Source organism: Bos indicus x Bos taurus, chromosome 24, assembly GCF_003369695.1.
Source record: "Bos indicus x Bos taurus breed Angus x Brahman F1 hybrid chromosome 24, Bos_hybrid_MaternalHap_v2.0, whole genome shotgun sequence".
Lineage (NCBI taxonomy): Eukaryota > Metazoa > Chordata > Mammalia > Artiodactyla > Bovidae > Bos > Bos indicus x Bos taurus.
This window is the reverse complement of record NC_040099.1, coordinates 7,341,133-7,362,907: the sequence shown is the minus strand read 5'-3', so window position 1 is coordinate 7,362,907 and position 21,775 is coordinate 7,341,133. Positions and strand designations below refer to the sequence as shown.

The following is a 21,775-nucleotide window of genomic DNA, read 5'->3' as shown; positions in this document are numbered from 1 at the left end:
CAAATAATTTTAAAAAAATGAAATATTAAATTATATAATCTCTCTTCAGGTAACAAGGCCAATTCAGAGCAAATGTTCCACCATCATAAATTTCTAGATAGCTTACGACTCCAATAGTAGTTGTATCTTTTAAACTGAAAGGTATGCATAAAGTATGAAGAGAAAGGTAAAATTCGTTAGACAAGACTGGCAAATCGTAACAACATGCATCTATAAACGTCCTGCTAAAAGGACAGCATTAGGAGACGGGAGAAGAAAAAAACCACTGTGGTTCTCATCTCAACTTTCCATGGAAAAGATGTGAAAACTAAAATGAAAAATTATTTATATAAAGTAAACCTGTTACATGGATCATTCGATAAATCTAAAATATGGCACCAAAAAAAACCTACCTACAAGACAGAAACAGACGCACAGACAAGAGAACAGACTTGTGCTTGTCAAGGGGAAGCGAGGAAGAAAAGGGATGGAATGAGAGTCTGGGCTTGGCAGATGCAAACTATTACATTTAGAATGCATAAACAACAAGGTTTTGGTGTACAGCACAGGGAACTATATTAAATATCCTGTGATAAGCCATAATGGAAAAGATTATTGAAAAAAAGAAAGTATACATGTGTATAACAGAATTACTTTGCTGTGTAGCAAAGATTCGAACAATACTGTATATTAACTACACTTCAATTAAAAAAATTAGTGTACTGAAATATGAACAAAATCTCTAAGGTATAAATAATGAATAATTCAGAACAAAAGAATTCGATAAAGTGATAACTGTCTATTGATGAAATGTGTAATAGAGAGTAAAGACGCAACACGAATGAAGTCTTTGTGGTCTGAATAATACAAATATCAAGCAAAACCTGAAGCTGGATTTTAGGTTTTAAGTCAATCTTTTTCAACTTAATAAATTAAACAGACATAAACTTTGGTTCAGTTACCCTTCTTGAGCCCTTACTGGATACCAAGCCCCTCTCTCTAGAATCTTTCACAATCCTCGCAATTGCACTTGAACTTCAACCAGCAACTCTTCTAACAAACCAGGAAATCTAAGTCACCAGCTCACAGCAGGTCAGGCGGGAATTTACAAGGAATGAGTAATTAAGGAGCAAAGACTGCTTTTCGTGACATTGAGAGACAGCAGTGAGAGAGAGGAAAAGGGCAAAAGGTGACGAGAAGCAGCCCCAGGAGTCTGGAGTCAGCTGGCACGGGGAGGAGAGCCTCACTCCGTGAGCCCAACTTACCAGGCAAATAAGGCAAAATAAACACAACTTCCTAGGGAGGCAGAGAAGAGATGACATCCTTCAGGTCTTCTAACGTTTACAAACACTTATCAATAAATTTTTAATTTTAACAAAATATAACAATTTCAGTGAAAATATTTTGTTTCAAATGAAATAAAAATTTTCAATTTATAGAGAAAAAAATTTCTTCGACTATGCTTACACAAACTGAGTTATGGAATTTCATGAGTGTTATTAGCAATATTTGGAAAGCTTTAGAGAATTTATTACACATCTTCAGGTATTCAATTACTGAACTGCTCAAATTTTTTATTTTGTTCCTTTAATGACACAACAAAAATATACCTCTGTTTTCTTTTTAAACTTTTGCAAAAGTAAGGACATTAAGAAATTCTACTTAATTGTCTGCTTCTATTAATATATAGCCCAAAGGAATGAGATTTTTTTTCCTAGGGAGCATTTTTTTCCTTTTAAATAAGTAGATCAAATATAATTTCAAGCAGTACTGTTTTATTTAACATTTCTAACATACCAATTGGCTCTTGTACATCAGATTTAACCTTTAAAGTAAAAATAATTCATTGAATCATAAAAGATCAGCAGCCAAAAGTTAAAAGTGAATGACTAACTTTTACAGATAAATGTTCTGGCCAAGAAATTCAAGCTATTTTAAGAAGCAACTGATAAAACATTCTTCACACTTCTCAGGAAAAACTCACTTGTTGAAAATCTTCAATATGTGAAAATCTTCTAAAAGTACTACAAAATAGTGGGATAACCTTAAGAACTATCAGAAAACTAAGATTAAGAACTATAATCCCTATTTTATAAACAAGGAAATTGAAGGACATGAAACAATTTATTAAACCTATTGTAAAAGATTTAAATCCTTCTTCTTCTCAAGAGATTTGTGTATATAAAAAAATTGGGGGAATTCTTCACACATAGATACTGGTATAAAGTAAACATCAGGATTTTGTTTTCCTGTTTTAACATCTATGCACAAGGATTTCAAGCAGCCTACAGCAAAGTTTAATAAAATGTAGACAGATCTAGGTAGGTCAAAATAACATAAAGAGGAAAAAATGGTAACTCTAGGAAGCAATATAGATTTTTATGACTAATAAATTTTACTTCCAATTCTCTGACGAAGGAAAAAAAAAGGAAAAGTGAGGCATAAGTTACAAATTTACATTAATAGAAAAACAGAACACCAGTTCTGCCCAGAAAAGCAAGCTCATCAGATGATAATTTGAAAATAAAAGATATAAAAAAGCAAATGATTTATGATATATGGGAAGTGTAAAATATGATATGGTTTCCATTACATGGATGCACGCATTAAAAGTAACTAGAATCTCTGAAGAAATAGCCGATTCCAGACACAGTGCAAAATAAGCCTGGGATCTATTGCATCTAAAACAAAGAAAGATTTCAAAGGCTAATGAGACAATGAAGCCAGCTTGAAAGGACCAAGATAAAACAAAAGACTGATGTTATTACCCACGCTGCAAGGAAAACCTTGAGTCTCACCATATCTATTGCAAAAAGACTGCTGTCATCCCACAGATGTGCTGAAATCGCTTCACCAATAAGCACCACAACTTCTGCGAGCAACTCCAGAACTCTTATTATCATCTGTCTACTACCTGGGAATACAAACAGGAGAGAGAAGGGAAAAAAGTTAACTTCCGGGTAAAGGTGAATAGCATACTGCTCAATCCTCTGGTTAACTAATGCCCCCCAAATTCCTATTTCTCTTCTTATTTTTTGATGTCTTTAGAACTGTTAAAAGAGAGATGACTAGGGAAGCCACAGTATACAGTCACTATTAGGCTTCTGTTTCAATCATAACACTATTCAGCCACCAAAAAATCAAATGTGCTCATAAGTAGGAAAGACAGCCAGGAAGAGAATAACAATATAACTAGAAGCACTATGAGACAGAGTAAAGTAAGTTTTCAAATTCAGAGACCATCCACGTTACATGTAATATGTTGACAAGGCACAGGTCAGTTGAGAAGATATGGTCTAATGAATTCCCCACTTAGTAGGAGGTTTAAGTCTTGTCATGAATTAGTAGTTTCCCACACAGGAGTTTGGGAAACCTACACTCACCTTAAACTCTAAAAACATTCCAGAAGAAAGGGTGCTGTCAACCCACCTGGGCAGCCTCCTTCTCCACAGAGACAGAACAACAAAGAAATTCCACCACCCATAATCCTAGGTGAGGTGAGTATTCAATCTGGACTTTCCTGCCCCACATACCAAAGGTCAATTTCTAACGAATGAGAGTAAAACAAACTACTGGATCATGAGGGTCCAGATTAATTGCTTCATTGGAACAGCTGGAGCAAATTCTCTTAGAAATCTCTTATTACTTTGAATAATTACAAATTAAGCAATAATGTGCCTTTACCAAAGGGCAAGAGAACATTTAGAAAATTTTATGTACCATGATACAGCTTTATAATTATCAATCTGACTTTCTACAGCAAATTAAGAAAAGGTTAAATGCAAAACCATTAAATCTAAAACTGTTCTCCTCAGTACACCATGCAGCCAAACATACACACTTGATGCTGAAGAAGCTCAGATCTTCCTTCACGTCACTTTATTAGTAAATGAATCAATCTGTTCTCCTCACTCCCAAAGCGGAGTTCTCCAATTAGTAAGAAGTTAAGGTATACTGTTCTCAGAATAAAAACTGTTAATGTTCCCAAATACACACTTACCTCCTGCCTCTTCCACATCACTTCCAAGCAAGCAAAAAATAGCCACAGGACTTACAGAACCATTAGCATGGGATACACTTATCATTCAGCCAGTATAAACCAAAGCAAAATTTATCTTGTGTTTATATTTTGACAAGTTTATCAATTACTTAAAATGTATATACTTAGAGAATACAAATACCAAGGAGATTGCAAATGTTCCTTTACCTTGCAAAGTGCTAAGTACATGGATTTTGGTCTCAGAACTGAAGTTCAAGTCTCCGTTCTTTGCTGTCTGACTTTGGGTGAGTTTCTAAAGCACTCTAAACCTCAGCTTCCTTGTTGTAAAACAGGGAGAAGAGCAGTAACTACCACTGAGGGGTGAACCAAATAGGCTGGTGTGAGGAGCACGTGGAATAACGTGCACCAGACCCTGTCCAGCAGCTGAGCACAGCTGGGCCTCAGTGCATGGTAACCTGACTGACTGCAGGACTGCCCTGGACACTGGCCACACTATTCTTTCTCCAGGAAGATCACAGCCACTTCCCAGAGTTCACTGCAGGACATCTGCACAAACTTCCAGCACAGTGGTGAGGAAATGTCATTCCAGAAGGTCTGGGTTTTCTGAACTCTGGTTTGTTTTTTAAGAGGACAATATTACTGCAAAGGTACAATCCAGTGTTGGGGCTGTTTTGGTTTTTAACATGTCCCCATCACTCAGGCTTCCCTCATAGCTCAGTTGATAAAGAATCCGCCTGCAATGCAGGAGACCCCAGTTCGATTCCTGAGTTGGGAAGATCCACTGGAGAAGGGATAGGCTACCCACTCCAGTATTCCAGCCTGGAGAATTCCATGGACTATATAACCCATGGGGGTCACAAAGAGTCAGACACAACTGAGCAACTTTCACTTTCACTTATCACTCAAGTCAAAACTGAGTGGGAAGAGCGAACAATTGGAAGCAACTCAAAAAATCTCTAAAAAGCTAAAGCCAAGAAGTGTTTCTTTTGGTCTCTTCATGCCAGTCCATCTTCTCTAACTCACTGCACTTGTGTTGTTTTTTTTCTCACTGCTTACCTTTAAAATAGCCACACACAAGCGGACGTCTGTGCCATAAAAGGCCAGAAGTGAAAAGGGACACTCTATCTGAACAGTGCTCCATGACATCCACATTTAACTGAGAGAGAATAAAGCCCTTACTAAGTCCTCAGTAATGTGAACTTACTAAGTAAATACAGATTTTTAAAGATCGTAAGACAGAAGGTGAAAAAGAGGAAAATGAGAGTCCTAGAAAACAGACAGAAACAAACACAAAGTGTACAGACGAGCTCCGGCTCCAAGGCCCACCGACCTGTCCTCAGGAGGGGCGCGGCGGCCTCCAGGAGGGAGACGCAGAGCTGGGGCAGGCTCAGCTGCTGCAGCTGCAGCTCCAGCGCGTCCTCTGCCAGCTCCGGCAGGTCCACGGGCGCCAGGTCCAGAGGCGAGGGGGCAGAGACCCGCGAGCTGACGTGAGCGTGGCTGCTACTCCCACTGTAAAGTAAGCAAGGACAATCACGACCCTGGGGTGGGGAAACTGCCCGCAGACAGACTACTGCACGGCTGCTGTCTGGCTTATTAAGAAGCCTCGTACTGGGCTGGACTATACTGTTCCATGGAACAACTGTGGTCAGACTGCTAGAAACCTTGACAAGTTTATGAGATTAAATTCCATAAAAATGGCTCAAAATTGTAAGCGAAACCAAGAATGCATTTATATTTTGTTCTTCAAATTGATATTCTCCAAACATGTCAACATTCCTGTAATAGACATAAACACTGAAAACCCATCCATCTCTAAAGGAAAGCAAACAGATTCATAGCAAAGTTCTTCCGTAACTTTTTGTTTGTTTGTTTACAGAGTTTTTATTTTTTTTATTATTATTTTTTAAATTTTATTTTATTTTTAAACTTTACATAATTGTATTAGTTTTGCCAAATATCAAAATGAATCCATCACAGGTATACATGTGCTCCCCATCCTGAACCCTTATAAAGGCAAAAACTAAATAGTTCATATGGCTCCCTAGACTTTCTGTGATTTTCACCAAATGTTTGAAGTAAGCCAATGTTAGCAACTGAAGAATGCAAGAAAATGCCAGAAAAACATGATGAGAAATGGATTACTTTATTTAGTACAGTCAACATCATACGATTTTGAAAATGTACCCAAAAGTGGAACATCCCATCTTTCTTAGCTTTCTTTATTAAAAAAAAAATTTTTACCTTGGGTATACAGGGTGGGGTGGGGATCAAAGTGCCATAGATAGGCCTGAAACATCATGTTTACAAAGCACCCCAAAATGTTGACTTTTGATGTTACCCACAGCTGAAGCTGAATCACAGAGATGCACTGACGCTACTGAACTTGTACAATTTAATACACGTTGTCATTCCTTCAATTCCAATATACCAAGCATCCTGAAACATGGAAACGAGCTGGGCTTCTCTCTAACTCTGAAAGGGCCTGGACGGAAGTTCCCTCAGGAGTGAAAATTTAAAACACTGGTTACAGCTCAGAACGAGCTGAGGAGGAAAAGCACGCTGATCAACAGCAGCCGCGCTGTCAGCAGAGGAGCACGCCTCGGGCCGCACTGCCCCGCCCCTGCGCTGCACTCCGCCAACCGTGCAAACTGGGGTTGGCCCCCAGCCCTCCCAGCCTCACGTTTGTCTATAAAATGATGATAATAATCATTCCAGTCGTATCACAGGGCTCTTATGGGGACACCACAGGAAACAAAGCACGTGAAGCCCTTGAGGTGACACCAAGAACATAGCAAGTGTGAGTGGGTGTTAGCCTGAAGCAGCCACACTAGTCATGTCAGGAGAAAAGAGCCAGGCCGACACACAAGTGCTGGTCTCAGGGAGCATTCAGTGGAACGAACCTAAGGAAAAGACTAAGAGGTTTTTAAGATGCTTGTAGCCTAAGGATGAGGTAACACACAAACACCGTGCCAGTTCCTTTAAGGAAACGATGTGCAAAAATCTTTCTTTGTACAAACAAATAAAACACCATAAACACCATGGACTCTGCACCTTGAAGGGGACTTTGTTTTAATTCTCCAATCATTCCTTTTAACAGTAAACAACAATACATTTAAATTACAATTAAATGAAACCCAGAAGTAGGTTTAATTAAAATGTTATCAAGATGTATCCAACATTTAAAAACTATGCTCTTAAACTAGATCACAGTTCATTTGTGGCTGCTACAAACATTCAGTGGGTCAGAATCATCATTTTCTTGATGAAATAGAAATGAACAAATAATGCAATTCACTCTGTAACATGCAAAATCAGAGAAGAGTTCTGTGAACATTTTGTTTTGGTGTACAGACACAGGGGCACACACGCATACACACGCGCACACACACACTCGGGGTATATGTCTGTGCTCCGAGTGCTGGGTTGCAGTATAATACTTATTTCTTACTGGAGGTCATGGTCAAAAAAGTATGAAAGCCACTGGTTAACACAAGGCCAACACCTGAGTTAATGTGTTTTGATAACACCTGTCTTATCAAAAGATAAGACAGAAGAGAAAGGCGATCTCCCTCTAGCACTGACACACGCGCTCGAGCTCCCTCGGCCCCGGTCACCTGGAGGACGCGGCGTCCCAGTCCTGGCCGTCCCCCCGGGGCCGCTGGCCCGTGCGCCCCACCACGGAGGGCCGCGGGCTGCTGCTTCCGGGAGACGGGTTCTGGGAATGCGGAGCCGCCCTGGCATCAGGACAGTAAGACAGGGAAGAGTTCTGGGACACGGCATCTGAGGGGGAAAAGAATAAAATTACTCCCTGGTATACACAAACGATTGATTATGAGCTTTTTGTCATTTAAAAAAAAAAATGAAAATAGTAGAAATGCTTCTCTGAGGTAAAAGTGAAGGTCAAACTTTTATGCAGTGCTCCCTTAGCACATGAAGTTCATATAAAACTGACCTGATTACACAGAACCTTCTAGCCAGCACCGTTCACCTACAACATCAGAAACCAAACTATCTACTCTCCTGCTTAAAGCCCTCTTAGAGACCATACCTCAAACCATGTGCAAAAATGAACTCAAAATGAATCAATAACCAAAATATGAGTTAAAACCATAAAGCTCTTTAGCAGAAAACATAGGGGTGAATCCTCATGACCTTGGATTTGTAACGAATTTTTAGATAAGACAGCAAAAACACAAACAACCAAAGAAAACAGAGATAAACTGGACTTCATCAAAACTTAAAACTTTCATGCATCAAAGGACATTATCAACAAAGCAACAACCTACAGAATGGGATAAAATATTCGCAAGTCAAACACCTCCTAAGGATTTAATATCCAGGATATATAAATAACTCCCAAAACTCACAATAAAAAAAAGTCAAATATCCCAACTTAAAAATGAGCAAAAAACTTTGATGGACATTTCTCTAAAAATCTATCAGTGGCCAATAAGCACATGAAAAGTCACTAGAGAATCACTGCTGCTGCTGCTGCTGCTGCTAAGTCGCTTCAGTCGTGTCCGACTCTGTGTGACCCCATTGACGGCGGCCCACCAGGCTCCCCCGTCCCTGGGATTCTCCAGGCAAGAATACTGGAGCGGGTTGCCATTTCCTTCTCCAATGTGTGAAAGTGAAAAGTGAAAGTGAAGTCGCTCAGTCGTGTCCGACTCGTAGCGACCCCATGGACTGCAGCCTACCAGGCTCCTCCATCCATGGGATTTTCCAGGCAAGAGTACTGGAGTGGGGTGCCATTGCCTTCTCCGAGAGAATCACTAGTCATTAATTAATAATCATTAGGGAAATACAAATCAAAACCACAATGAGATACCACCTCACTCCTACTAAGATGATTATGATTAAAAATAAAAAAGTGTTGGAGAGGCTGTGGAGAAACTGGAAGCCTCATACACTGCTGGTGGGAATGTAAAATTGTACAGCCACTGTGGAAAATATTTTGGTGGTTCTTCAGAAAACTAAGGGCTTCCCGGGTGGCTCAGCAGTAAAGAATCTGCCTGTTAACGCAGGAGACAGATTTGATCCCTGGGTCAAAGATCCCCTGGAGAAGGCAATGGCTACCCACTCCAGTACACTTGCCTGGAAAATCCCATGAACAGAGGAGCCTGGCTGGCTACAGTCCATAGGGTAGCAAAGACTCAGACATGACTGAGCATGCACACACACACAGAGATAAACAGAATTAGCACATGACCCAGTATGTCTATTCTTGGGTATACACCCAGAAGAACTGAAAACAAGGACTTGAACAGATATGCCAATGTTCACTAGAGCATTACTCAATAGTCAGAAGCTGGGAACAAACCCCACATCCATCCACAGATGAATGAATAAATAAAATGTGGTGTGTACATACAATAAAATATTATTAGGTCATAAAAGTGAATAAAGTTCTGACAACATGGATGAACCCTGAAAACACTAAACTAAATGAAATCAGCCAAATATTATACGATCCCACTTAAATGAAGAACCCAGCCAGAAAATAGATTAGAGATTACTGGGGTTGCAGAGGGAAGGGGAAATGGGGATTCTGCTGTGCTTACAGAGTCTCCGTTTAGGATGAAGAAAAAGGCCTGGAAACACATGATGGTGAGGAGGGGACAACAGCATGAATGCAATGCAGGCATCGAACTGCATGTTCATAACGGCAGAGTTTATGCGGTGTGTGTTTCACCGTAGTTTTTTTAAAGAATTAGGTAAAACAAAGACATGTGTGGAGGGAGGAACAATAACCACTCTCCAAGAGCTTCTCACTGCACTTCAAAGAAAATACAAGGTCATACCAAGAGCTGCAACTCCCAGTACCCGCTGCCCCAGGCCACCTCCCGCCTTCCCCTCCTGCACCTGCGCCCGGTTAACCACCTCACTCACTCCAGCCTGAAGTCTGCTCCTCGAGCAGGTCGCCCTCGTGCCTGAGGCCTCTACTGCTGCTGCTGCTGCTAAGTCGCTTCAGTCATGTCCAACTCTGTGCGACCCCATAGACGGCAGCCCACCAGGCTCCCCCATCCCCAGGATTCTCCAGGCAAGAACGCTGGAGTGGATTGCCATTTCCTTCTCCAATGCGTGAAAGTGAAAAGTGAAAGTGAAGTCACTCAGTCGTGTCCTACTCTTAGCGACTCCCCATGGACTACAGCCTACCAGGCTCCTCGGTCCATGGGATTTTCCAGGCAAGAGTACTGGAATGGGGTGCCGAGCCTCTGGCCTCCCTGAATTCTCCTCCTGCAGCCCTTGGAATGGAGGTTCCCGCTCACTGTCAGGCCACCTCCTCCTGGAGGCCCTCCCTGACCATCCTACCCAGGCGACCCGTCTCCCGGGTCACGTTCTGTCACAGCACCCTTCCTATCCCCTTCGGGCACGTCCTACCTGAACGCTCCTGCGTTTGCGGCCTGTACCAGCCTTCCACAGCATAAGCTCCATCAGGCGGCGCCACACCTGCCCTGTTCAGTGTCTCGCCCCCTAGAGCTGTGGTCCCCAACCTGTCTGGCACCAGGAGCCGGTTTCGTGGGAGACAGTTTTTGCAGGATGGGAGGCCACGGGTGGATGGATGGTTTCGGGATGATTCAAGCACAGTACACGGACTGTGTGCTTCACTTCTAACGTACTGCCGCCGCTGATCTGACGAGAGGTACCGCCACCCCCGATCTGACGAGAGATACCCCTGCCCACAAGCACTGGTTGGCACAGAAGCGGTGATAAACATTATTTAATAGATGAGTAAGTCTTCTGATTTATCCACTACTTTAACCAACCAAATTGCATTTAACTCTTTCTCTGATGAACTATGGGGTACCCGCAAGCTCTCAAGAATATTACTAAGCAAACTCCATGTCCCCTGAGGTCCATAATAAAGCTAATATAAAGCGTAAGTATTCAAGTAGCACAGGAGCAGTGATGCTCTCAACAAAATAGGGCTTAACTATGAAGCATGACAAGTCACTGTAATTAAACATTCAACTTTCAATGCATACTGCGTAAGAACACAGAACCCTGAACTGAAGTGCAGGTGTGGCAAGGCCAGCCCAGTACTCCTGGTGGCCATTAGGTGGTGCTCTTTCCCTGAGAAGTCTGGCACTGCTACCACATTAACAGAAAACACCGCCTACATCACAAGTTGCATTAAAATAGTTTCTGTAATACAGACAGGTATTTTTCAAACCGAACAATTTCTTAACACAATGTATAACTTGCTAAAATGCCCAAAGCCCCACGTGATCAGCTGGACTTACAATCCCAGTCCTCAGTTGTCGCCACTGCATGCATGGGAGAAAAACACCGTGCAGCCGTCTCATATCAAAAAAGAGGACGCGGGGACTTCCCTGGCGGCCCAAGAATCACCTGGCAATGCAGGGACGCGGGTTCCCTCCCTGGTCGGGCAATTAAGATCCCACATGCCAGGGCGAAACTAAGCCAGTGTGCTGCAAGAACTGAGCCCGCAAGCCACAACGAGAGCGTCCACGCACTGCGACAAAAGATCCCAAGGTCCCACGTGATGAGGAAAACCCCGCGTGCTAAACTACGACCAGACACAGCCAAAAAAACAAACAGAAATACAGCTACGACCAGACACAGCCAAACAAACAAATTCAAAAAAAAAAAAAAAGGTAATGAGTTCTTTCTGTTTAAAGAAAAAAAAGAGGATGGGCTCATGAGTGCTTTCCTCATTAACACGCTGTTTTCAAAGATTATGATTTGATAAACACTCAGGATGGGGCGTTTCCGCTTTGTACACACACAGTAAGCCTGACAGTAAGTACGACGGGGAGCTCTTGGAAGAATCTATAAATACCGCCAGTGCACAAGGAATAAACAAACAGAAATACCTTGTTTATTAGAGAAGAAACTTGGATCTCTGTGGAAATTGAGTCTGTTTCTTAAACACGTGCACAGCTGCTGCAGGCAGGACACTGACTGTAATGCCAGACGATGCTTCCCGTCTCCTCCAAAGGCCAGTTTCAACAGAGATAAAAGGCTCTGAAATGAAGAGTGAGGAAAATGACCATGGGAACAAAGTGCTCGACTGCAAAGACGGACGTGGAGCTTACGCAAGGTTAAATGGACAATCAAAGGAATCACAATAAGGTGCCAAATATTTATAGGCGAGAAGCAGCAGAAACGGGTAAAAACGACTTAGCATACTGCTGGAAGATGGGTCGAAGATCAAATTTAAAGGGAACAGTCAGCGTTTCTCATATCTAAACTGTTAGTTGAGTATCTATCCCGAAGAACACAGGAAACAGTCCCCATTCAAGACACTGTTACAGAGTATTTTTTTAAGTACAGCAAGCCTTTTTCATATCAAACAGCTAAATCATTTGGCATGTTTTGATGATTAACAGCTGCTCCTCTGCTATCACTCAGAGCTGGGACAGCATGTATTCACAGCTGCCACTCACAGCACCATCTCAGCCTGGTGAGTGTGGAGCAAGGGGGCCGGGCCTGACCGGACGCTGTGGACAGGCTGCAGCCCAGCGCAGGCTCCAGCGTCTCTGCTGCACACGCGTGCGGCAGGCTGCAGTCCGGCGCCTAGAAGACAGCCACACTGCTCACCTCTGCCGTTCCCAGCAGCCGGCACTGTGTGTTAGAGCCCACGAGCTCAGAGTGACGCGGGTCTCACTGACGGGACTGGTCATGGCGCCCAACCGCAGCGCCCCACGTCTGCCCTCCCCTTCAAGTGATCCATCAATGGTGAGGCCACGGTGGCCAACCTGGACTGAGTGTGCCAAATGAGACCACCTCCTATCAGGAGGACAACCTCTGTCCAAGTTAGAGAATAACGCGTCTGAAAAGCCCGGTAGCTCATTATCTAAACCTGAGAGTGTAAACCTGCCTCCCAAGGACCCCTACTTTGCACCATGTGCTTCACTGCAGAAAGTCCCCTATTGCAAAATCTAATAAAACAATGCAGAGGAAACGCACCTGAACAATTTTTGGCCTTTGAAGGAATATCTCAGCAGGAAAATCTTGCATGATAACGTCTTTCAACAGTTCACAGGTGTTCCAGATTACAGTATGGTTACTACTTCTTAAAGAGCTGCAAAACATACAAAATATAGTCTTTATTTTTAAGAACTGTTTACCCATGCCAGATTCTAAGGAACCAGGCGTAATGGCCCTATCAGAACCCTTCAGGTCTCGGCCGACACATCGTCCCCTGGGAAACCTTCCCAGCTCCCCTCCCTAACCAATGAGCAAGCCTGGGGAAGGTGTTCTTTCTCGTGCCCAGAATTTGCGCTGCGGCTACTGCCTGTCGACTTCGCAGCCCCCGGGCCCTCCTCAAGAGCAGGGGCATCACAGTGCCCACCACTGTGTGCCCAGGGACCATCACAATGCCATGAAATGAGGTCAATGAAGTCTGCTAAATGAATTAGGAAATAAGACAGAGGAAATCATAGTAGGTTCAGAATTAAATTCTAGGCATTAGATTCCTTACTGCTCTTCCCTACTTGGGGGGAATCAAGCTGGTACTCCTCTCTTGTCCCATGGAGACCACACCCCTCAACTTCTCTGACAGCACTTGCCTCCCCAGCAAGACAGCAGCTGTTCACCTCTCACCCCAAGAAACCAAACCCACACCCAGTCCAGCTCCAGTCCACCATTCACCACCCACACGCGCCCCCTAGAGACCATATCCCTCCTTAGCAACCAAAACAGAACTGACAGATCAATGCCACCCGGGCCCAACCCCAGCTGCATGCAACCTCTTCAGTATGTTGTTCCAAGAGAATTCACTGCAGGCCTGGAAGGGCCATCATCAGAAGTCACTTAATAGCATCCCCCTATTTGGTCTGAACTCTAGAAGTTGGTCTTTATTTTTCAGACTCTCACCAAAACAAGGCAGACAACACATTTGGTGTAGCATTCACTGAAATTAAGTTTTAGCAAAAAGTGAAACTAGACTTTAAAACACTCTCCAAACTTCTAGATATCATTTCTCTATTTTGAGGAGTAATGACCAAATAAAATCCGCTACATAAGATCAGATCAGAGGTCCCCAACCTTCCCCTAACAGAGTCCATGTTTTGAAATATACTGTCTACTAAAAAGACTGCATTTATGTTTAATTGCTCCATTTTTATACACCAAGGGCCTAAGCAATGGCCAGATAATCTAGTTGATAAGAGATGATTCATGTCACCAAAGCGTGCACAGGATTCCAAGCACATAAAAGAAACTTGATGTGAAGCCTAATTAAAAGCAAAGGGGAATTTTCTGGCTTGCTTTTTGAAATACTGAAAATCATTCATATATTCCCATTACTACCAACCACAGCCACTTTTAGAATCTTTTTTTCTCCTGATGAAACTGTATAGTAATAACTCTCAGACTTCATGGCTATAAATACCAGAAGCCAAAACACCTGCCATGCATCGGGCACAGTACCTTTCGTTGGACGAGAGAACGTGTCTGTCAGCTGCGGTCAGGGGGAGCCAGGGGAAAGTAGAAAACTTCAAACACTTTGCGGTCGGATTTGCTGCTGATGGAAGAGCAAAACATAAGGCAGGGAGGGAGGCAACGTGGACAGATTTGCAATGTCCCGAGGAACGCTTTGCCTTCAAAACAAGTCCCCAAATAAAGTTACAGCTCACGGTTCCCTGAAGCATGTCAAAAAGATCAGCTGCAAATTTGTCTTCTCAAAGAATAAATAACAGATCTCTTTTCACAATTTAAACAGAATGCGTATTATTTTTAGAAACCAATAATGAATGACATTTATAGCATCAATTATTTATTCTACCACGTGGCTACCCAGAACAGAGACCTTAAACAAAAAAGAAACTGGTATTTGGAGATCTCTAACTATAGTAATTAAAAATGATATAAATGTAATCATACACTGTATTTAGTAAGTCAAGTTCAAATATCATAAATAGGGTTCGACATTTTAACGGTTACACTTTGAGGATGACTTGAAGACCATAAGGTTAAAGATCAAATATCAGTGCTCAAACAAGATTAAAAGAAATCCGAGAAACCCGAATGCAATTTTATACTACCCTCCTTCAAATTACTTCTAAACAGATCTTCTAGTGTACAACTTAAGGTGGCAACACATAAGCCCTTCCAAATGGCAAATAGTCTTTCTGCCACATGCTTTGAAAAGAGCATGGGTTTGCTAAATTCAGGTAATGATATTATTAAATTCCCAAACACAGCACAGTTGCTTCCTTCAAAACTGTTAACATAAAAGCAGGGCTTACCGTCTAAGGGAAAAGCAAGAGTTGGGAAGGACATAAAGATGCGTCTAAAAGAAGCCACACCATCAAATCCACAAACTACAACTCACACAAGAATGCGTCACCATCTCAGTCTTCCTGGATGCTTTCAACAGCTTCACTCAAACACCCACCCTTCCCAGCCCTGGAGACACTCCCTTCAGATGTCTCCGGCCGTCACTACAGTAAGCCTCTCAGCCACAAACACAAAGAACTACCATATCAAACCTGAGCTCCCAAGAAATCTAACACAACTTTTACAGAAAGGAAAGGCCAAGTATTTTAACAGCTGAGCAAGTCTTCTGTTCCTTCTTACACTGTACTCAATCTAAGAATTTCTACGAAATCTTTTCTGTTACAGAGGGCTTCCAAACTGAATTGCTCTGAATACTTGATGTCCACAGAAATATCGCTGGAAACAGCCTTTTCATTTCAACTTCACAGGCAATAAAATAAAAAGTTCGTGCTCACTTAACCGTGCCCTAATTGTGTCATCTAGTACAAAGATTTTATCCTTTTCTAAGTCCAAAGGTCCTCACTGGTAAAATGGGGTTATTAAGAGTATCAACCTGGGACTCCGTGAAGATTCACTCATTCGTTCAAAAAATACATACTCAACACCTGGTGCATTTCTGGCACTGTTCCCCACACCCACACTGGACGAAGCAGTACTTGTGGCTGCCATTAAGCTTACAACAAGGGACACAAACAAGACGTAAATAAACACACAATTTAATAAACACATGTAAGGAGAAAACCAAAGACAGAGAAAAGGTGATCCTGGCTGGAGTCCTCAGGAAGGCCTCTTTGAGGAGGTGGCATGAGAGCAGAGACTATTCTGGATGAGGTTCCCGGGAGAGGCTCTAAATCAGAACTCGCAGGTCAACTGGATGTGGGGATAACGGCAAAGGGAGAAACAAAAGTGATCCAGAGTCTTTGGCTTGCGTCACTGGATGGACAGTCCTGCTGGGTGAGCTGGAGAATTCACGGGTGACGTGCACGGGGCACAGCTCAGCCCGACAGAGACTCCCCACTCAACAAGCACCAAGGACCTCGACCACCATTACCAACCCACACTGCGGCTCAAAGGCAGGAAGAGCAATCAAGTTGGACCCTTTAGACTATCCTAATCTAATTAGAGGAAGTAAACAGTTTGGTGCTGAAACATTTAAGTATGACCACAACATGTCTTCAGAACAATGAGAAAAAGTATATTATGTTCCAATTTCCCAGGTCAACAGTATCTACTTCACCACAGACACTCACCCACAGGTCGTGAAGGTATTTCTGTCTGCTGCAAAGTACTTTTGTCTTGAGGAAAATATCCTGTTAAGATTTCAGGTTGTTGCAGCAAATCTGAAAAGAAAATATATATATTATTGGTGCATTACTTGCTGAAAGTGAAACTTGCTCTTTTCATATATTAATTAAGTTTCTGGATCATTTTAAAAACTAGAAAAAAACGCAGTTGTGTTTCTCTGAATAATCTGTCCTCCTAAAGAGGAAAAAAAAAGTGACTGCTGAGTCAATTTCAAACTCAGAGAGTTTCTTCTTTTACTGTTAAGTAATTGCAATTATTTCTTAGAATGAAAACATGCACAATGTACATAAAGAATTTGCTGCAAGGATTAATTCAAGGACTGTTCACCTCTGCTTCTTAGTCCATCTCTCTCCTCTTTTACTCTACATAGTTCCCCATCAGTTCAATTTTCATTCATGATTTTTAAGAAAAAAGTTGCCAAAGCAAGAGTCAGTACTACCTTTCAGTAACTGTGACTATCCCCTATCATACACGATTGCATATTCAGCACTTCAGTTATAATGAGACTGAGAACGAAGAAAAGGCTAAAACTCAATTTTGTAATTTTCCATTTGCAGTTTTCACGCCAGTGGTCCTCAGACTGATACAGATAACTACAAATTAGCCCACGACCACTCCTCTATTCTCACCTGCAGGAACTAGGTTGAAAATTCATAATATAAGATTATCCTTTCTTTGTTATGTCTTACAAAGAAATTCTAAAATACACTGTTAAAAATCACAATCACACAAGAATTCAGTAAATGGCAGCTGCTATTGTTATTTCCTGTTGAAAATGGGCCCGAGGGTCACAGCAGGGACAGCAGAGCACTGGCATACAGAAACATCGAGTCTAACAGATTAAACGAGCAAAACACATTTGTTTATACTTCTACTTAAATTTTATACTCCAGAGTATGAAAATCTTATACTTTTCATAAATTTCAAGAGCACTTGCTTTTATTCAAATCAATTTAAATGCTTTCCATGAGCAAGGAACTACTGGACATCAAATAGGAGTTCTGGGCTTAATAGACGGGCTCTATGCTAAGTACTATCTCACTTAACCCTCACAAAAATCTTGTAAGATGTTCTCGTTTATTGTACCAATTTCTGGAGGAGAAAACAAAGCCTGGAGGGACTGAGGCCCTTAGCCAAAACCGCGCAACTAGTGGCAGACCTGGGACATAAATCTAGTCTCTTTGATTCTGATTTTAGCAGGTATACTAAATGTGTAGCTCGTTTTGATTGTATCCCATAACAAAATCATGAGTGGGGCAGATATTATCACTATATGAATAACACAGTCCCAAAATGAAAGTATAAAACATTTAAAACAATGCCCACCACATAGTAATGAGTGCTCAATGAATATTTCTTATCGTTTAAAAGACAATTGGTCAAAGTAGTCTCACAAAAAGAAAGTCACTTGCCTCAACCAAAAAGGCAAAATTACACAACTGTCCTCCTCTTTATAATATTGGTGGTGTTAGTTGCTCAGTCAGGTCTGACTCTTTGTGACCCCACAGACTGTAACCTGCCAGGCTCCTCTGTCCATGGGATTCTCCAGGCAAGAATACTGGAGTGGGTTGCCATTTCCTTCTCCAAAGGATCTTCCAACCCAGAGACTGAACCTGGGTCTCCTGCACTGCAGGCAGATTCTTTACCATTTGACCTACAGTAAGTCCCTGTATAATGTTAGAGGAGAAGAGTTATGGTCAAATTCATATAAATTAACACAAGAAAAGTAAGTTGTGGGATGGGGGAGTGGGGAAGGGTTTAGAATCCCATAGACAGAGGACCCTGGTGTGCTATAGTCCGTGGGGTCACAAAGAGTCAGACATGACAGAGCAACTACCGTCATCACCATCAAGTTCCTTTTCCTTAGAATTAACCATTAAACCAATATATTAACTGAATGATTGATTAATTGACTTCATCAGATTGATTTCAGAGAGTTACCAGTTTGACTGGTCTGGTAAGATGAAGAATACATTTCAGGAACTTCTGAAGGAAGACTAAAAAGTCCATCCAGAATGCCATCAATTTCTGCCTGTAGATTCGGCTCCACATTAGGGCGAAGTTTAGATAAGAATTCGACCGCGCCAAGATCAACCAAATGCTGCACTGCTAGAGGATACTGCAATCAGAAGAGGAGAATCTTGAGAAAAACTACAAATATCAAAATCTCTAGACTTTATGTTACAGCAATTAAAATATGAAACTAGTTTTGGTATATCAGATGTTCCTTTTTTAAAACATAAAACTTGCACTAACGTACATGACACAGAGATTTATACAGACATATATAAAATATTCGGTAAGACTGACGAGAGAAAAGCCCAATGAAATTAGAAATGCACATTATCAATTCCTACTTTTATTAAACTGATTACTTCTCTCCACTGACAGTGGCCCTATCCTTTCCTACCTCCAACCACTCACAGGATGCCAAAGTAATAAGTACCCCCTGCAACTGCACGTGATTTATAAAGTTTAGAAACCTTAAACTAGCACTCAGCTATTCGACCCTGACAACTAACTACTCTCAAGACAGAAAAATAATCTGAAAACCAGGTATGGGGAGAAAAAAAAACAAAACAAAACAACATTTGTGCTATCATCGGGATCTGTAACATCATCTTTCATGTGCTCTCTTTTATACAAAAGTACCTCTAATTTTTAACATGTAAACAACAGACCATAAGGGAAAACAGCATGACAAATATTAACCTCCCAAGATGATGCCAAAAAAAAAAGGGGGGACATCCCTGAACTCAGAAACCGTGTTAACTTCAGAGCATATGAGAGACACTGTGAGGGTCAACATCACACATAAAAGAAAAGGAGGAACATTATATACCCTGATGAATTAAAATTCAACATCTCCAGTTGTTATTCTTTTTTTTTAGTTAATAATTTTCAACAGAAGCTCCAACTAATCGACTACGGAACACTTGCGCATTTCGAAGGGATGCTAACCTTAACCAGTCTGCTCAGCAGACCCAGAACCTCGTCCTTCACTGGGACGGACGGGAAATTGAACCATTCCAGCAAGTGGAGAAACAGCAGCCTGTGCGAAGCCAGGTCCGCGCCGCAGACCAAGCTGTGCTCGAGCTTGCAGAGAATACTCCTGAGCGCGCGCTCCCGGATCTCGGCCAGCGGGTGACCTGTCAAAGCAGCACAGCACGCGTCTATTTCCCGACCCCGAGAGCCGCCCGCCGAGGGTGCACCCCAACGCTTTCACTATCCAGGCCGGGGGCGGGAGCGGGCTGAAGAGGCAAAGGAACAAGCCGGTTCCGTCTACACGCGCAGGCCGTGACGCGAACGCCGGGGTCTCTACACCGAATCCGACGTGGGTCCCCGGGGGGCTGCCCGGCCGCCACGGGGAGCCGTCACCGGGGTGGCCCGGCCTCCGCGAACGTGGCCCGGCCATCCTCGGCGAGCGGCCGCCTCAGCCGGGCCGGCCGGGCGCTGGGGGACGCGGACGGTTACCGAGTTTCCGGATGAGCCCCGTCAGGACCATCTCTTGTCTTCTCCACTCGCTTGGCCGCCGCCGGAGAATTAAACCGCCGCGCCACCGCGTCCGGCCACAATTACCGTCCCCCCGAGAAACCCGGCCGCTCCGAAGGCGGGTTCTGCACCGTGTGCGCGAAGGACCCAACGAGTGAGAGGTATACTCTGTGAGCTGTCCCCGGCCCCCGCACTGCCAGGAGAGCGTATACGGTCTCCACGGTTACCAGTATGCGGTTTTTAGATGGTGGTCTCCATCATAAGCACTGGACAGAAAGAGGGAGCAAGCGGGGAGAGAACGGGCTTTGCGCTGTGCATCTCGGGAGTTGTAGTCTTCGCGCTGTAGTGCGCTCTTCCCGGAATTCCGGGCCCGCCCCCGCGCCCGCCTGTCCGAGGTTCCGGCCTGCCCGCGGTTCCGGCCTGCCCGCGCGGGCTGCGGCGCGGGTTCTGCAGAAACTCAACCCCGCCTTACGTCCTGCCTCCGCGAGGGGCTGGCTCAGAACTGCGCCAGTCTGAATTCTCACCTCCCAGAGAAGAGACTCGTGTTAGGATTACCCACTCCTACCTGCCTCCCTCCCGTGACTAAACGACCCAACGTCTTTAACTGTGGGATGTAACACATCCAGGTTGATGTAACCCATCAAGTCGTGATTCAGAGTAAACAAGTGGAAAAAGACGTGAGTGCGGCGGAGGGGAAGTGCAAAGGCGAGAAGGGGGCTGTAGAAAGAAAAGGGCTGAGGAGGGGTTTGAATTCTTTTTTGAATGCCACGGAGGTTGACTGCTGCACTTCGATCTCAATAGGAAAGAAAAAAATATATACAGGCAATGGCAAAAGCGATGACAACAAAATAAAATTTGTAAAGTGATTTGCATTTTAGAGAACACTTTTCCTCGGGGACCTGTTCATCCTGGGAAAAGGGATATCGAGGCACCAATTCACATTCTTATTTTGAAGGGAAGGAGAGGCACTTAAAAATCTGAGAAGTTCTGGCACACAGTCACATCAACTAGTAAGTGGCTGACTGAGGATTCATGTTTCTTTGTCCCGTTTTTCGGAGTCGGCTACTTCTGCTGCTGCTGCTGCTGCTGCTAAGTCGCTTCAGTCGTGTCCGACTCTGTGCGACCCCATAGACGGCAGCCCACCAGGTTCCCCCGTCCCTGGGATTCTCCAGGCAAGAACACTGGAGTGGGTTGCCATTTCCTTCTCCAATGCAGGAAAGTGAAAAGTGAAAGTGAAGTCGCTCAGTCGTGTCCGACTCTTCGCGACCCCATGGACTGCAGCCCACCAGGCTTCTCCGTCCATGGGATTTTCCAGGCAAGAATACTGGAGTGGGGTGCCATCGCCTTCTCCGCGGCTACTTCTACAAGTGTATAAAAACACACGCTTGTGGTGTGGTGACATTTGAGCTGGATCTTGAGGGATAAATAGGAGTTTGAGCTTTGTTTGTTTGTTTTCCATGCAGTGAAAAGGGCTGAGGGAATTTCTGCCAGAGAAAACCGTATATCAGTTCAGTTCAGTCCAGTCGCTCAGTCATATCCGACTCTTTGCGACCCCATGAACCGCAGCATGCCAGGCCTCCCTGTCCATCACCAACTCCTGGAGCTTACTCAAACTCACGTCCATCGAGTCGGTGATATCATCCAGCCATCTCATCCTCTGTCATCCCCTTCTCCTCCTGCCTTCAATCTTTCCCAGCATCAGGTTCTTTTCGAATGAGTCAGTTCTTCGCATCAGGTGGCCAAAGTACTGGA

General features: G+C 43.3%; 1 protein-coding gene across 3 annotated transcripts in view; it reads right to left on the bottom strand.

Moving 5' to 3' along the window:
* The window catches only part of RTTN (rotatin), a 118,189-nt gene extending 97,852 nt beyond the window's left edge, over positions 1–20,337 (bottom strand). For 2 of the 3 annotated variants that reach the window (XM_027525761.1, XM_027525763.1), the window contains exons 1-10: positions 20,006–20,337; positions 19,493–19,680; positions 18,473–18,650; positions 16,477–16,566; positions 14,378–14,471; positions 12,914–13,028; positions 11,818–11,968; positions 7,594–7,759; positions 5,310–5,488; positions 2,778–2,893 (exon numbers count right to left, since the gene is read on the bottom strand). In XM_027525761.1, the coding sequence (XP_027381562.1) occupies positions 2,778–2,893; positions 5,310–5,488; positions 7,594–7,759; positions 11,818–11,968; positions 12,914–13,028; positions 14,378–14,471; positions 16,477–16,566; positions 18,473–18,650; positions 19,493–19,680; positions 20,006–20,036 (1,308 nt within the window). In that variant the 5' untranslated portion in view covers positions 20,037–20,337. The remainder of the gene's footprint in view (positions 1–2,777; positions 2,894–5,309; positions 5,489–7,593; positions 7,760–11,817; positions 11,969–12,913; positions 13,029–14,377; positions 14,472–16,476; positions 16,567–18,472; positions 18,651–19,492; positions 19,681–20,005) is intronic. The other variant, XM_027525762.1, reaches the window with a different exon arrangement.
* Between the last annotated feature and the right edge of the window lie 1,438 nt (positions 20,338–21,775).